The sequence below is a fragment of the Epinephelus moara genome, chromosome 17 (genome assembly GCF_006386435.1).
Source record: "Epinephelus moara isolate mb chromosome 17, YSFRI_EMoa_1.0, whole genome shotgun sequence".
Taxonomy (NCBI): domain Eukaryota; kingdom Metazoa; phylum Chordata; class Actinopteri; order Perciformes; family Serranidae; genus Epinephelus; species Epinephelus moara.
This window is the reverse complement of record NC_065522.1, coordinates 8,300,426-8,314,987: the sequence shown is the minus strand read 5'-3', so window position 1 is coordinate 8,314,987 and position 14,562 is coordinate 8,300,426. Positions and strand designations below refer to the sequence as shown.

The 14,562-nt window shown below is 39.2% G+C and overlaps 2 protein-coding genes and 1 long non-coding RNA gene across 9 annotated transcripts; 1 reads left to right on the top strand and 2 right to left on the bottom strand.

Annotated features, from left to right (window-relative positions):
• LOC126404272 (uncharacterized) lies at positions 1-2,270 on the bottom strand. Its single transcript, XR_007571425.1, has 3 exons — positions 2,172-2,270; positions 1,965-2,079; positions 1-391 (listed from the first exon to the last, which is right to left on the bottom strand). It is a non-coding gene; the product is annotated as an uncharacterized LOC126404272 (long non-coding RNA).
• Positions 2,271-2,327: 57 nt separating this feature from the next.
• LOC126403995 (RNA-binding protein 4.1-like) lies at positions 2,328-9,696 on the top strand. 7 transcript variants are annotated; one of them, XM_050066920.1, is made up of 7 exons: positions 2,328-2,430; positions 2,948-3,376; positions 3,490-4,107; positions 4,426-6,511; positions 7,120-7,205; positions 7,429-7,545; positions 9,272-9,696. In XM_050066920.1, the coding sequence occupies exons 2-3, from the start codon at positions 2,968-2,970 to the stop codon at positions 4,092-4,094; spliced, it is 1,014 nt and encodes a 337-aa protein (XP_049922877.1). In that variant the 5' UTR covers positions 2,328-2,430; positions 2,948-2,967; the 3' UTR covers positions 4,095-4,107; positions 4,426-6,511; positions 7,120-7,205; positions 7,429-7,545; positions 9,272-9,696. The 7 variants fall into 7 exon arrangements, with proteins under 7 accessions (XP_049922877.1, XP_049922880.1, XP_049922876.1 ...); XM_050066923.1 differs by lacking the exon at positions 4,426-6,511; XM_050066919.1 differs by having other exon boundaries at positions 7,120-7,545.
• A 2,761-nt stretch (positions 9,697-12,457) lies between these two features.
• tifa (TRAF interacting protein with forkhead associated domain) lies at positions 12,458-13,720 on the bottom strand. The gene is made up of 2 exons (XM_050067255.1): positions 13,566-13,720; positions 12,458-13,449 (listed from the first exon to the last, which is right to left on the bottom strand). The coding sequence occupies exon 2, from the start codon at positions 13,381-13,383 to the stop codon at positions 12,793-12,795; it is 591 nt and encodes a 196-aa protein (XP_049923212.1). The 5' UTR covers positions 13,384-13,449; positions 13,566-13,720; the 3' UTR covers positions 12,458-12,792.
• Positions 13,721-14,562: the final 842 nt, after the last annotated feature.

The following is a 14,562-nucleotide window of genomic DNA, read 5'->3' as shown; positions in this document are numbered from 1 at the left end:
ATATCATCAATCACTAATCATGGATAATTTCTGATACAACTTTATGTGTTAGTCATTTCCCATCTTATTAATCTTGATGAACTGTCTAGTCTGTATGACAGTGTCATACAGACTAGGTTTCCATGAGTGTGTGTGAGTTTACCTTGACCGATTATAGTACTTTTCTAGTCTGTCCTAACCATTTCTAGGCTTTTTTTTGGAAAAGATTGACCCAATGTCTACTACAAGGGACATGTTATAAAACATAAATAAATGATTAAAGAGAGCATTGTATTATGTGACTTACCTACCAATGACTTAAATTGTATAGTAAAACATTAAAACTTTTTTTTTCTGGGTCTCAGGAGGAACAATGGATGAAGATTTTTTGCCTGAAGTGGAGTTCTGCCCCCTAAAGTGGCCAAACAAACAAAAACTGATTAATACCACTTTAAATATGAATGAAGTTTCACTCACTATAACAAAGAACACCACAGATTAAGGTGTTAGGGTGAAACTGGGAGGAGTCTCACCTTAGTCAGTCTTATCCATGTTAACAGAACATACCCTTAACCACAATTCCAGCAGATAATGCAACAGCAACATTCAATAAAGGTAACGTTACAAAATTCGGCTCCATTACAACTCACAAGTTTCACAGACAAAACAACTGTCTTACACTAAACACGTTTTCCAAACAAATACAACATGCTAGTGTTATTAGCACAAGCCTATGGTATTTTACATTGTATAAATTAACCTAGCGACAAGCAGAGATTTCCTCTACTCATATGAAAGCAGGATAAATCCCACACAAGACTTAAAATGCTACTTGTGGGGGCTTTATTATCTTCACAACTTATTGTTTCTTATCAGTGAAATAAAAGTAAATAAAAGGGAAATGCTTTTCAACTTAAAAAATAGCACGGAGGTCTGCATTGCAGCGACTTGTAATTACATTTCTGGGGAGGTGTACATCAGGCTAATGTGGAATTTATACTTCTGCGTTGAATCGATGCTGAAGCTACGGCGCAGCCTGACGTGCACCTCCCCAGAAATGTAACTGCACGTCCCTGTGACGCAGACCCCCTGTCTATTTTTGTAAGCTGAAACCATTTCCTCAGTGTAAGCAAAGCTTTTATTTACTTTTATTTCACAGATAAGAAACAATAAATAGTGAAGGCAATAAAGCCTCCACAAAATAGCATTTAAAGTCTTGTGTGTAATTTATCCTTCAGGGATTTATACTTAGGGATTTATCCGGACTTCTTAGGAGCAGAGGAATTCTCCACTCATCTGCTTATTTACATAATGTAAAATGCCATGGGTTTGTGCTGATAACGTTAGCATGTTATATTTGTTTGGAAAACGTGTTTAGTATCAAACAGTTGTTTTATCAGTGAACCTTGAGAGTTGTAACGGAGCCAAATTATGTGCCGTTACCTTTGTTAAATGTTGCTGTTGTCTCTTTCTTTGTTTTATATGAGAAGAGGAAAAGCATGCTAACTGCTAGGCTAATTTATACAATGTAAAATGCCACAGGCTTGTGCTAATAACATTAGCATGTTGTATTTGTGGGGAAAATGTGTCTGGATAAAGACAAGCGTTTGTCTGTGAGTGCTGCAAGTTTTAGTGAAGCCAAATTGTGTACTTGTTTTTGAAATTGTCTCTATGAAGCTATGTTTAATGTGTTTTTAATCAACTAAACTTTATAGCACTTCACAGAAACAAATGCCGCTGACTGGTGTTTTGGAGGTGTAACTGCAGAGTGACACAGACACACCACTGCACAAGTATAAATGCTCACAAAGGCGTAGGTGATGCGCTTAGGGTCAGCCGCAAAACTATAAATCCCGCTAAAGGCATAGGGTACAGCATTGATTTGACACAGAAGTATAAATCCCACTTAAGAGACCCAAAGGACTACAAAAAGACACAAGAGACACAAAACCACAATGTTATGACTACAAAGAGACGTAAACTACCACAACAAAGGTGTGTCTTGCTCCTATGCAGGAGAGGTGGTGGGGCTCTTTGCATATCTGTGCCCAGGGGTCCATTGTCTCATGATCCGTCCATGCAAGTCGTATGTAACCACATCTGACAAAAGATAAATATTCATGAAAATAGATACACAGCTGATGTAAGAGCAGAAGGAAACTACTAAAATAAAGAGACGATAAATAACCTACACAAAAATGTAGTCATTCAATTTAAGAGTTTGAAAATGTGAAAGCTAACTTTTTAGAAAACAGACCGAGCCGTATCATAATGAAAAGCCTTTTGCGCATAAGACCCTCCTTCGTGCCTTCATCCAATCACAGACCGTACTTTTTGAGCGACACATCTATCCACCAATCACATTCCATCTTGTGAGCTTATCGCTAGCCGGATATCCACTGAGTCATTATCCGAGGAGTTTCGACTTCGTTGTGGCGCCGATCGAAAGCTGTGAGTACTTCGTCTTTTTTATGTTTTTCTCTGTTTCTTTCTGTTGATTTTATCGTCACTGTAGTTTTCCACGTCTTCGTACATAACTGCATTCAGTTAAATGCTTGAACTGAATTGTATTTGGTCCGGTCACACGAGACAAAATGGCTAACACCTGAAAGCTAGCTTGCTAACAGCAGCCATTCAAATTAAACGAGTCTGGCCACCGACTGCCTGACCAGGAAGTGAAAATGCAAAAACTTATTTGACTTTTTTTTCTTTTTAAATTCAGGTGTATATGAAGTCGTGCAGTTTTAGTTGTATTAAAAGTTAAAGGTTAGTAAGGACGAAGCTAAACATGGCACCTTTTGACAGATTAGGTTATTGTTTGCTCTGGTGGTGTTAAGCCTACAGCCGTCTCGATTACACTCTTTCTATTTACTGAGGATGACGCCATGGATTCACCATTTGCTCCCTCACTGGTTACTTTCTGTTACTAACGATACATGGCGGCCTGTGTTGTCTCTACCCCTTTCAGAGAAGTACACTGGAGCAACAATGGTGAAGATTTTTATTGGGAACCTGTCTGAGCACACTGAGAAGGACGACGTTGAAGCTCTGTTTACTAAATATGGCAAAGTGACAGAATGTGCCAAGTTCAAAAATTATGCCTTTGTCCATATGGAGGACCGCAAGATGGCCAACAAAGCCATCCGTGAACTCCACCTCCACAAGCTCAACGGTAGGCCCATCAATGTGGAGCCCAGCAGAGGGAAGAACCAGGGCCCAGTGAAGCTCCACATAGCCAATGTAGAACAGGGCTTTGATGATGAGCTTCGTGCCCTCTTTGAAGAGTATGGTACAGTCAGAGAGTGCGCCATTGTCAAGAACTTTGCCTTTGTCCACATGGACAATGCTGATGAAGCCATGGATGCCATAAAAGGCCTGGACAACTCAGACTTTCAAGGTAAGTAAATTTGATATTCTACTCTATGAATGAAAGGCAGTTTTTGGTGTTTCCATACTTTTCATTTTATGCCCTTTTTAGATTTGAAGGATAATGGTTTTTCTCTCTCCCAGGAAAGCGCATACATGTTCAGATATCAAAAAGCAGACCCAGAGGGGCACCCGAGGAGGAGGACTATCCACCTCCGCCAGGCAGAGGCTATTATCCCCCTCGCTACCCAGGGGAGAGGCCCGAGCCTCCCTACAGAGGCCGCATGTCTGCTTACGGTCCTCCTCCTCCTCCACCTCCCCCTCCACCTCCTCCAAGACGAGCAGCTTATCCTGACCGTGGCTATGGCGAGCGAGACCCCTATCGGATGGTCGATTACTATGAGAAATACAGAGCCCGTCCTTACAGCATGCCACCCTACGATGACAGGCGTTCTGGTGCCATCCCCCCTCCTCCGCCTCCTCCCCCGGCACTGGTTAGAGAACGTCTCACAATGGGGGGCCCTGACCCATACGAGCGGCGTGTGCTTCCACCTCCTCCTCCGTCCTACATGGCCAGGGATAGAAGCCCCATCAGACGAGCCCCCCCTCCACCTGCTCCACCAGCTGGTAACGGGTATTCCTACGAGCGCTCCCGGCTCTCCCCGGTGTCCAGGGCTCCAATGTATGCACCTCCCCACCCCAGGGACTCCTTCTCAGAGAGACCACCACCACGATATGCAGGCTATTAGAGTGTAATTCAAGGTGAGAACAGAGAGGTGAGATGGTTCATTACATGATAACTCACATTGATAGAAGTAGGCATATATAGATATAGAGAATCTTGAATATGTACCGACATAAGGGCTGAATCCATAAATTGAGGTAGAATCATGCTTTAAATCATCACCATCAGCCAAAGCTCTTAATTCCTGCAGATCTAGTCCAGCCAAGAGATCAATATACAACTAAACATTGCTCATAGAATCCTAAAATATTGCTGCTTTTAAGATCAAACATCAGTCTTGCGCGAATCCTGAGTAAAACGCGCTCCTTGACATGTGTGGTGTGCTCTCTTTCCAGGTTTAGAATATGACAAGATCGGCGTCGTCTGCTGATGTACGTGGCGCTATACATCCCCCTCGTCTATGGCGGATTGCGTTGCGTTCGCCTGAGACTTACTGGAAGATACTGTTTTGCAGACCGCCCCGTATTAAAACCATATGATTCCATGTCTACAGTTCACGTATACTTCTGAGCTGTTTATGCCTTTTCTGTTCCTCTGCTTGTTTTACTGTTCAAATCCTTCAAATGTTTTGCAGAATAGGATGCTGGCTTAGGTGCTAAGTCTATATCAGTGTGCCGCAGTACTGTTAAATGGCCAAAATCACCCTGCTCCTCAGTCTTTTTAAATGGATATGGCCTCTGGGAAACTGACATCATTTCATAACAAGGGAAGTCATTTAATGATGATATATCTAGTCTTTGTAAACAAAATTACTGTGTTCAGATTAATGTTATTGGTTGATTATAAAATGCTCATCAAAATAAGTTACAAAAAAATTCAGTTTCGAGGGGCTTTAATATGATACGTGCTGTGGCAGGTTGTACCGTAATCTGTTCAGATTTGCGACACATGTCAGCATGGCTAGTCAAAAGTTCCAGTGTGGTTTTGTTCTTTTTACTTTTTGTGTTATCTTTTCTTGCGAAACTAGAACATATAGCACCAATATGTATGATTTTATTTACTTTACAATTTTCTTTTCATTTGAAGGCTTTTTAATAAACAAATCAAACCAAACCGGCGTTTTAACTGTCAAATTCTTCCTCGTAGGACAGGCCTAATGTTCACCAGGCCGGACACAGTTAGTGCTACTCAGGCGTTCAGCTCTTTACACGTTTTAGTTTGATTCTTCACAGCCTTAAGAGGTATCAGCTTGACACATGGTAGGTGATGTTTTCTTAGCCCTGAAAATGCTGGAAACGTGAGCAACCAAGCCTGCGACGCGAAGTGAGACATTGAGAAATGTTTGCGCAGCTGTTCCCTGACTGGCGACCTGATGATGCTATAGATGATTACTAACTTGGTAAAATGCTTCTTTGCAAACTTAAATATATACTATGCAGGATTTCCCCTCCCCCAAAAAAGTTTTGACTCAGACAGAAGTAATCCATCTCAGTTATCACTTTGACCCACTAGAAGTGGGGTTCTTTTGCATCCTTGAAAAGGAAAAAGGGGCATTGAATTATAATATATAATAATATATTAAGAATAAGGCTTAAATTTGTATTATATAAATAAAAAAATAAATGTCTTTAAATCAATCTTTCAAAAGTCTTTTAAAATGATAAGACATGGGAACTAGGATTTTATGAATTGTTTTCTGATGTATATTTAAAGGGAAAGATTCACACATCCAGCTGTCACAGGTGTGTTGGAAAGAATCATTTGAGCCTTGAAAAGAACATCCTGCACACTGCTCTTGCTTAGCATCAAAATGTATTGATTGTACTAACGTTTAGGTCCCTCTGGACCTTCTTGACGAAGGTCAAGAGTATTAATGAAGGTCCAGAGGGACTGAAATGTGAGTATAATCAATAATTTGTGATGCTGACCAAGCACAGTGTGCGGGATTGTCTTTTTAGGTCTGACATTGCATTGTAAAATCTCAAAATAAATGGTAACATTGTTTTCATTAACATTAACCAGATCAGGATAGTGGAACCAACAACACCATGTATTTTATGCAAAAAGTTCATCAAGTTCAAATCAAGCCAGTGTAACCTCACATATGGAGTGAGAACCACAAAATTGTAAAGACAACCTGCTAATAAATGCCAAGTATCTCCCATTTAAGTTCTGCCCTCGTCTTGACCACAGTATTGAAAAGTCATGTTTTATGATACAATTAACATTTTGGCAGAATTGTCCCTAACCCTAATTAACTGATGTCAGTTCATAATTTTTTTCTTTAACTTTGATTATTGTAAAATTGGTATTAAATTTAGTTCCAAGTGGCATTAAAAATATTAAAAAGGCTTAAATCTAACTTGTCTAAAGCTGAAGAAACCCTGTAAAGTGAGTGAAAAGTGTGTGGTGGTGTATTTCTTTCACAGAGACTCCGCTCTATTCGGGATGTTTATGGGTGTGCATCCCCACAGCGCTCAGGTGAGGTCTGGACTTAAAATAAAAAGGTTGTGTCCAGTTGGTGGACTGTAAGCAGCAGACATCCTACAGTGCTGAAAAAAACTGAAATATAGCGAGGCAAAACACCAAGTGAGAGAGAATCTGAGTTTGGCTTTCACTTTCGCTGGCATTATGAACAATCCTGTGTAGTAAACCTTTAAACAATATCATTCCCCTCTAAGACTCCAAATTAATATAGCTAATGGAAGCTTTAGCTGTCCACAAACCCAGGAGTGATGATAAAAAGAGGGCAAACAGATTAACTGTCACCTGCTGCTATGTATTGTCCCTGGCACACACAGAGCTGCATCTCTCCTAGTAACCGGTGTCCATTGCCTACCTTGTGTCAAGCCAATTCATGGTTTTCCCACAAGTAAAACAATGATCATCTGAGCTTTGCGATGGCCCATGTTTTTGTCATCATGCAACAATTGTTCTTAAGTCTTAAATTACATTCTTCATTTCTCTGTCATTGAGTTCAAATTACATATTAGTTACACTTTACCTTACCCTCAACATTTCTAACTTTATATATTTGTACCATAAATTGCATGCAGTCTTGGTATTCTTAGTATTTGTGCTCTTTGTAGGTTGTTAGACTCTATGCAGGACATGCCAACTCATGGTAAGTCATCTTCGGAAGATGTGCAGCAATGCAGCATCCAGTAGAGAAGAGGTAGGTGTTGTTCAAACTTCTCTGCAAAACACCTCTTACTAATGCTACAAATAGTCTCCTGCCTCCCTCTTGTGTTTTCGTATTTATACTGCAGTGCTCCTTCATTCTAGATAAAGTCACAACTCTAAAATTGTATTTTCTGGATGCCTCAATGTTTTTTTGTTTTTTATTGTGTTGTGCTCAGTGATGAGTGTGAACACTGATGCTGTCTCTTTGTCTGCAGGCCTGTCTCTGCTCTGGCAGCTATAGTGGGTCTTGGAGTGAATTCACAGGAGTTTGTTGTCTCTAAACATTCCAAGCTGGGAAAAGATGGGATCATCAGACAGTCCTGAAGATAACGGTAAAGCATAATGATTACACTATGAAGTCCATAACAAGGGTGTCTGCAGGTCCTTAAAAAGTCTCAATGTGCTAAATTCAGTTATATAAATGTAAGTCCTTGAATTTGAATTTGTGAGGTCTTTGCGTCAAACATCTGATTGATTGAAGTTAATCTTTTACTGACTGTCAGAATGAGTCAAGCTCCCCTGCATCCACATTTGTGATGTTACAAATCTTTAAACTTACCACTGGACTGAAGACTGTCTTTCTACTTTGTAGTTCCACTTACCTGTAGGCAAAAAAATTGATCAATCTAAATCACTTTAACCCTATGGGCCCGAACGACGCAAAGTGTGTCCAAATTCACACCTGTTCTTCTCTATGGGTTTTCTCCACCAATGTTCGTCATAGTGAGAAGCCACTCATACCACGTGAAACAGCGGAACCACAGCTTTCCGACAAGACTGGGCACTTGTTGGTAGTCCAGTGTTTTCACAAGGAAAATAAATTATAAAGTTACACTAAAATTATGTATAACAAAGCTTTCATACAGCTTTGCACACACATTACTCTTGGATGGATTACTTGCGAATGCAGGGTCTTACAGAAATGCCACGCACATCACATGAAAGCGCAGTACCGGAGCTTTCCGATGATACCACACACAAAATTGTGCTGTCATTTCAGCACGCGTCCATGTCACGTGTATTTCAGCTGTTCGAATAACAATCTGAGCCTGTCAGTGGCAAAAACAAGCACTTTTAATGGATGAGATTACATTGCAGCTTGCTTTGCCGCTGCAGCACTCTCAATACTGCACCAACTTCAAAAACTGTTGTCTCCATTACTCATGTTTGAAACATGGGAAAATGTTCAAAACTACCAATGTTGCCCTTCAAATTTAGGGGAAAAAATCCACAAGAAAACCTCACACTACCCAATACGTTAAATAAAAATGGCAAAGAGAAGATACTGGAAGAGACTGGTTTGATATGTGTAAATTTCAGTGGAAATGCAATAACTAATGTGCGGTGTGAGTTTGGGTGGAAATGTTTAAACCGTTTTTTTTTTGTTACACCGAAGAAGAAAGCACATTTTGCTGGAGGGGATGCCAAATGTTGGAGACATTGTAGGTTTTAGGATGCCATTCACTGGCATGTATTCTGGGAGTGTCCAGTGATTAGGCCTTTTGGGACAGAACATACTTGCAAGAAAGTCCTCACAAGGCGCTGGCTGCCTCCTGAACCCCCCCCCCCCCCAATAAAGGAGTGGAAAGATATTGTGAATGATGTTCATGTTATGGAAAAGACTACATTTTCCTCTTCGTCTTCAGAAAAATGTCTTTCAAATGTCATTAAATTCTGGGCCAAGTAGGTGAAATATGTAAGAACCTTACAGCCTGATTTTGTGGAGGTCTCAGACAAAAGACTCTATGATCTTTATACTAGCAAACCTCAGTGACTGCTTTTTTTTTGTCTTAGGTCTTCCCCTGACATATATTTCATGGTGCTTGTATGTACACTTAATTTCTCCCAAAATGTACAAAGTTGTTAAATTTTGAAAAAATATCTGAACAATACGGGAAATTACTCTGTGTACCGTGACTTATTGTTAGATAAGCTGCTGTTGGGGGGGAAAAAAAAAAAAAAGGTTTTGGTGCATCAAATTTAAATGAAGATACCCTAATAACAGACTTGTCTGTTTTATGAGTTTTGAGTGAAGTGTCAACTGTTTGTCTTTTACAGGAAGTGGATTGGGTTCCTTAGTGAGAGTTTGGTCCATTGGCTGGTGAGCTGGTGTGGATGTCCAGTCCTCGGAAAACCTCTGTTGTTGAATCTGTGTTCTCTGCAGTTGATGGCCAAAACCATATAGTGTTACAATCACTGGATATTGGCCTGAAAAATTTACTTGAAACCTTATCATGAACTTTTACACACAACTGTGACCCTTGTTTTTCTATTATCTTTTTATTCATGCCTTTGAACTATTTATGAAACTAAAACTATCTCATACTTAAGTATATAAGCACTTGCATACAAATGTTTGTAGCAAATGTGTTTTATAGATCATCTTTGATTTTTAATATTAATGATGATATAGACTATTAACATTGTGTTTTCAGTATGAAAAGTTAAAATGGTAAATAAACACATTTTTCTCAAAGTGAGAACTAATGTCGTAGTCGTCATGTCTTATTCAAACAACTTTGCTATTCTCTTGTAAATAACGTGAAATAATAAGGCTACACTTACAACAGATTGTAGGGTGTTTGATACTAAAGGTTTCTAATTATAAATTCAATAGTTTGGAGTCTTTAGCTGCAGGTGGCTTATTTCGATTGTAGAAATAAAGTTGCCCCAGTTTGACACAAGCTCTGCTGTAGTTAATCTCTGTAAAAGTTCAGTGGGATTTCAGAATATGTGGGCAACAGAAGATTCTCATCAACACACGTGTGGGATACACAGACAGATAGATTCGTATTACAGAAGCCACGTTTTACTCAATTCAGCTGTGATGTTACAACCTACGAAAACTGACAATTTTTTGTGGTTTAAAAAACCTTTTTTACAATGTCCTCTTTCCTGATTAAATTAATATATGTTTAGCAACATGATGCTGTTTTTGTGACAAAAGGATGTTTAAAAAAAGGCTACAAGACTTAAAATAGATCACTACAGCTGAAAAAAATAGCCCCAAACTAAATTTTATCTTTGAAAAATATGCTTTCTGTATTTGCTTAAGTGGTTCCAGCAGGACAGGATCTTATCCCAGCATGCACTGGGTGAGAGGCAGGGTGCATCCTGGACAAGTAACCAGCCATATAAGGATAGATAGGCGCCTAGTTGCTCTTAGAAAGAAAACAACGAAGCAATGACACAAAGTAAAACTGAAAGGAGATCCTCCCAGGTCTTCCACAGAACGAGAAGTGTCATTTTCTCCGTTCCCTTTTTCCAAAGTTTGGTCACACACTGACATCAGTTCAGTTCAGATGAAGTGTTTCTTTAAGCACACTCCCATCTTGCTGGATTCAAGTTCTGAGAAATCATGCGTGGTGTTTAGGGTGTTGTGTTGACTGAAAGCAGTTTTATCACCTGCAAGGTCACATTCCAAGCTTTTATGACGTTTGCCCATCATTTTTGTAGTGCTGCCGTTGTTAACAATAACGCTGTTGCTCTGCTTCAGTGAGTAGGCCTAGTAAAGATCTCACGTCCCTTCTCCTGCTTGTAAATTCAATAAAGTTAGATTAGGATTTTACAACCAGACTGGACTTTGTTCTAAAACTATTAAAATGTAACACCAATTTCTGGATGTGATCCAAACATGATTCCCGATATTGACACACTCACCTTTGCATCTGTATGGTTATTTATCTGATCATGTCAAGCTGAGTAGAGAATCTGATAAATATGCCTTCATAGTATTTCAGTCTAATTTAGCTTTCACTCCATTCCGTTTATTTGAAAGCTACAGTTACATATGGCCAGTAAGAATATTAAAATACTGCTTACATGTTAATGTGTTAATAATAACCAGAGGTGGGATCAAGTCATTGTTTTGCAAGTCACAAGAAAGTCTCAAGTCTTTGCACCCAAGTCCTAAATCAAAACAGGGAAATCCAAGTCAAGTCTCAAGTCCCATATTTTGAGTTTTAAGTGTTAAATAAGTCATAATGAGCTCTTTCCCAAATGTAATGCCATTTAAACAAAAAAAGTAATAATACCATAAAATTTCAATTAAAAGCCTAGTCCCTTTACTAGCCTGATGTGGTGACGCATTTTGACAAATAAACGCCTGTCTTAATTAGACGCCTAGTCTGACTGCCAAGCAGTTCATTATTGTAGAAGTTCATTAGGCGTATAAAACCGTGTTGTCAGCTTCCTCAAATCATATATCAATTCCTCAATTACCCTGTAAGTTATTCATATTCTTTTAGTCCATAAAGGTCCTCAGATCAAAAAGATCAAAAGGGTTTTTCAAAAAAATGAATCCAAGTTTTGAGTATTGTATTAACAGGATAAAGTGGTGTGTGTCAGTATGCCAGGTGCTGTAATCCTGTAGTGTCGTAACTCACTGTGCTGTCTGTCGGAGCGAGGTCAAATAAATGATTCATAATTGATATGTTATCTGAGGCTTTATTTTTAAACAAGTATTAGTCATACTGGTTTAAATAAACAATTTGATAGTATTTCCGCATTTTTGCTGAGCAACAGTTTTGTGTGAAAGGAAGTAAAAGTCTATCCCATGTAGACACCTGTCCCAAATATAGGCCTGTTGATTTCAGTGATTTAAGTTTGTCAAAACAAGTGTGACTCAACTCAATCACAGAAACACAGTAGTGCTGACACTGTACTGTCATATCATACAGAAAATGTCTAACTCTTACTTCCTAAATTGGCTTGAGGGAAAGCATCACGTATTTTTTCGACGAAAGTTTAAAGTTCAGGTGAGCTCACAAGTCATTGGTGTTTAAGGCCATGTTGAGTTGTCTTGTTTTGATTTTGCTGTGTCTAATTTGTGACTCGAGTCCAAGTCATGTGACTGATGCCCACACCTCTGGTATTAATTCTTGGTTTTATATTATACAATAATATCACATATACTGTGTCTCTTGATATTTTTATAGTATCAATCTGATAATACTTTTGTTTGTAAGTGGAGTTTGGAATGTAGAATTTTTATTTGGAATTAAGTAATAATAAATTGTTGTATGGATACTTTTACTTGCTAAATTAAAGAAATGCTGTAAAACAGAAAGTGCACATTTCCCAGAATTTGATCCCAAGAGCAGAAGTGTAGATGATTTTCTTTTGTCTGCATCAACTTATTGGTGTAACCTGAGCTCAAGCAAATTTGGACAAACTGGTTTCCATAATGTCACAAAGTAAGTGCTCTGTATTTAGAGTGTTGTGTATAAATGATTGCCATTGTTTACCTGATTAGTTGTCAAATTTATTGCTGATATACAATATTAAACAGCATTCACAAAAAAGACAATTTAATGTGCTCAAGTTAAAAATGTACAAACAATTAGCTTTAATACTTTATAGCATTTACACGTTAAAAGTAGCTGAATAATGTTAAAGTTTTAAGATCACAGCTTTTTAATCTACAAACATGAAGTAATAGATACAGGGTACAAAATACTACTATGATTTCACATTGCAAAGAGGGTTCCAGTCCAAGCCTGCCTTGACTCTAATGTAACAACTACACAGTAATTTGTGTTGCCTTGAAATGCAAGTCAATAGAAAAGTAAAAAGTCACATCATGAATGACACATGATGGTCTCATCTGTCTCAAGGGGTCCAATTATTCTGGGGTCACCTGGGGAACTGTTGATCACATATGAGCCTGTGTCCATGACAGGCGTCATACTAGGCATGCACATGCATGTCTCTCTGGATGGAGGCACTGTCAGCACCTCAAATTCCACCTCAAAGCTCCCCTTGGCCTCACCAGACTCACGGATGATCAGCATCTCATACTCTCCGAATCGGATCAGGGCCTTGTCTGGGAGATCCATCCTTTCCAGGTAGCCCAGCACTGAGCCGTTCACTGACAGCCGTCCCTTTTGGCTCAAGTTCTGGATGGTGAACAGCATGTACGGGCTCTGGGGGGTGCGGTAAGCGTGGATGCCCAGCTGTTTGCGGGACACCCGGGCATCAACCAGGGCGTAGGTGCAGGCCTGGCCGTCACGTCCCAGCCTGAGGGGGTCATCTGCTGAGTGTTTGCTCCTGTTCCCCAGAGGAAGCAGCCCGTAAAGGCCCTTACAATTCTGCTGAGGGTTGTAAAGCTTGATGTGGAGACAAGTCAGGAGATCCTCCTCTGTCTCCATTGTCTGGGACACACTCATCATGAAATAAAGTTCCTGATGCAATCAGTAGAGGGTGTATTGTACCTATTGACCTTCAGTGATGAAAGGCTGTTGGGACAGAAGACAAACAAACCTATTAGGAATCCAGTGAGATGAGGTTGTTTACCACTCAAAAGAAAAGTAAAGTAATACATTAACTGCTGCTTAAGAGGTCACTGTCTTACCTGAATGTTGAAGATGGTTTTCCTGAGTCCACAGAAAAGCTGGATCACATTGATCCTACAGAAAACACTCAGAGGGAACTAACGGTACTGCTGCTGCTGCTGCTGCTGAGAAACAAACAGGAAGACTCTCCCTGCCTGCTCTTCGCAAGCTTTTGTCCTCCCCACTCTTGAGTTTCGTCACTCTCACAAGACCCAGTGCAATGCTGCTTTCAAGTGCAAACTCGGAAAAACATTGTAAACAGTGGATGAGGTAATGCAGTGGTAACCAGAAAGGAAAAGTCTGGATTTTCTTTTCATTTTTGTTAACATGAGATAAACATGGAAGTTAGATAGATAGACAGATAAAACTTCATTCATCTCCGAAGGGTAATTCACCTGTTCAGTAGTACCATACCAACAAAAACCACACTTCCCCTCATCAACAATAAAACATATAAAAATAGACATAAAATGAGTGCATTCATAGAAATTAAAAATTACATTACACAAAAAAAAAATTAAATTGCCCATTCCACAGTCCAGTCCAGATATTCAACAACTGGGAAACAATAAGTATGTTACCCAATGTGACAGTCAAGCAACAGAATCTGCCACTTTAACAAAAACTAACACACAAAATAAATGTTCAGTGGACCACCAGCTAAAATTACAAATGTTTTTACCAAAGAGTAATTTAAATCAGTTTTCATGCCAAGTCATTGGCTTCACTTTAGAAGCAACACAAACAATAAATTTGTTAGCGGATTAACAGAGAATTAATCTACAATTTTGATTATCGTTGAATCTTCATTTGTCAGGCTAAATGCCAACATTTACTGGTTCATGCTTCTCAAAGATGAGCTTTTGCTGCTTTCTCCGTTTTGTAATGTTCTGAATGGGTTTCAGACACAAGAGACAGAATAATAGTAAAATAAAGAGGTCATCTTGAGTATAAAATGAGATTAATAAGACTATACTCACTGCTAACTTTGTGGCACTGTTTACTTTTTACTTTTAT

Bases quoted from the DNA above. Each gene is read 5' to 3' on its own strand.
- LOC126403995 (XM_050066923.1), top strand. From the start codon at position 2,968: ATGGTGAAGATTTTTATTGGGAACCTGTCTGAGCACACTGAGAAGGAC. The intron at 3,377-3,489 runs GTAAGTAAATTT...TCTCTCTCCCAG, and splicing joins GGACAACTCAGACTTTCAAG to GAAAGCGCATACATGTTCAG.
- tifa (XM_050067255.1), bottom strand. From the start codon at position 13,383: ATGATGAGTGTGTCCCAGACAATGGAGACAGAGGAGGATCTCCTGACT.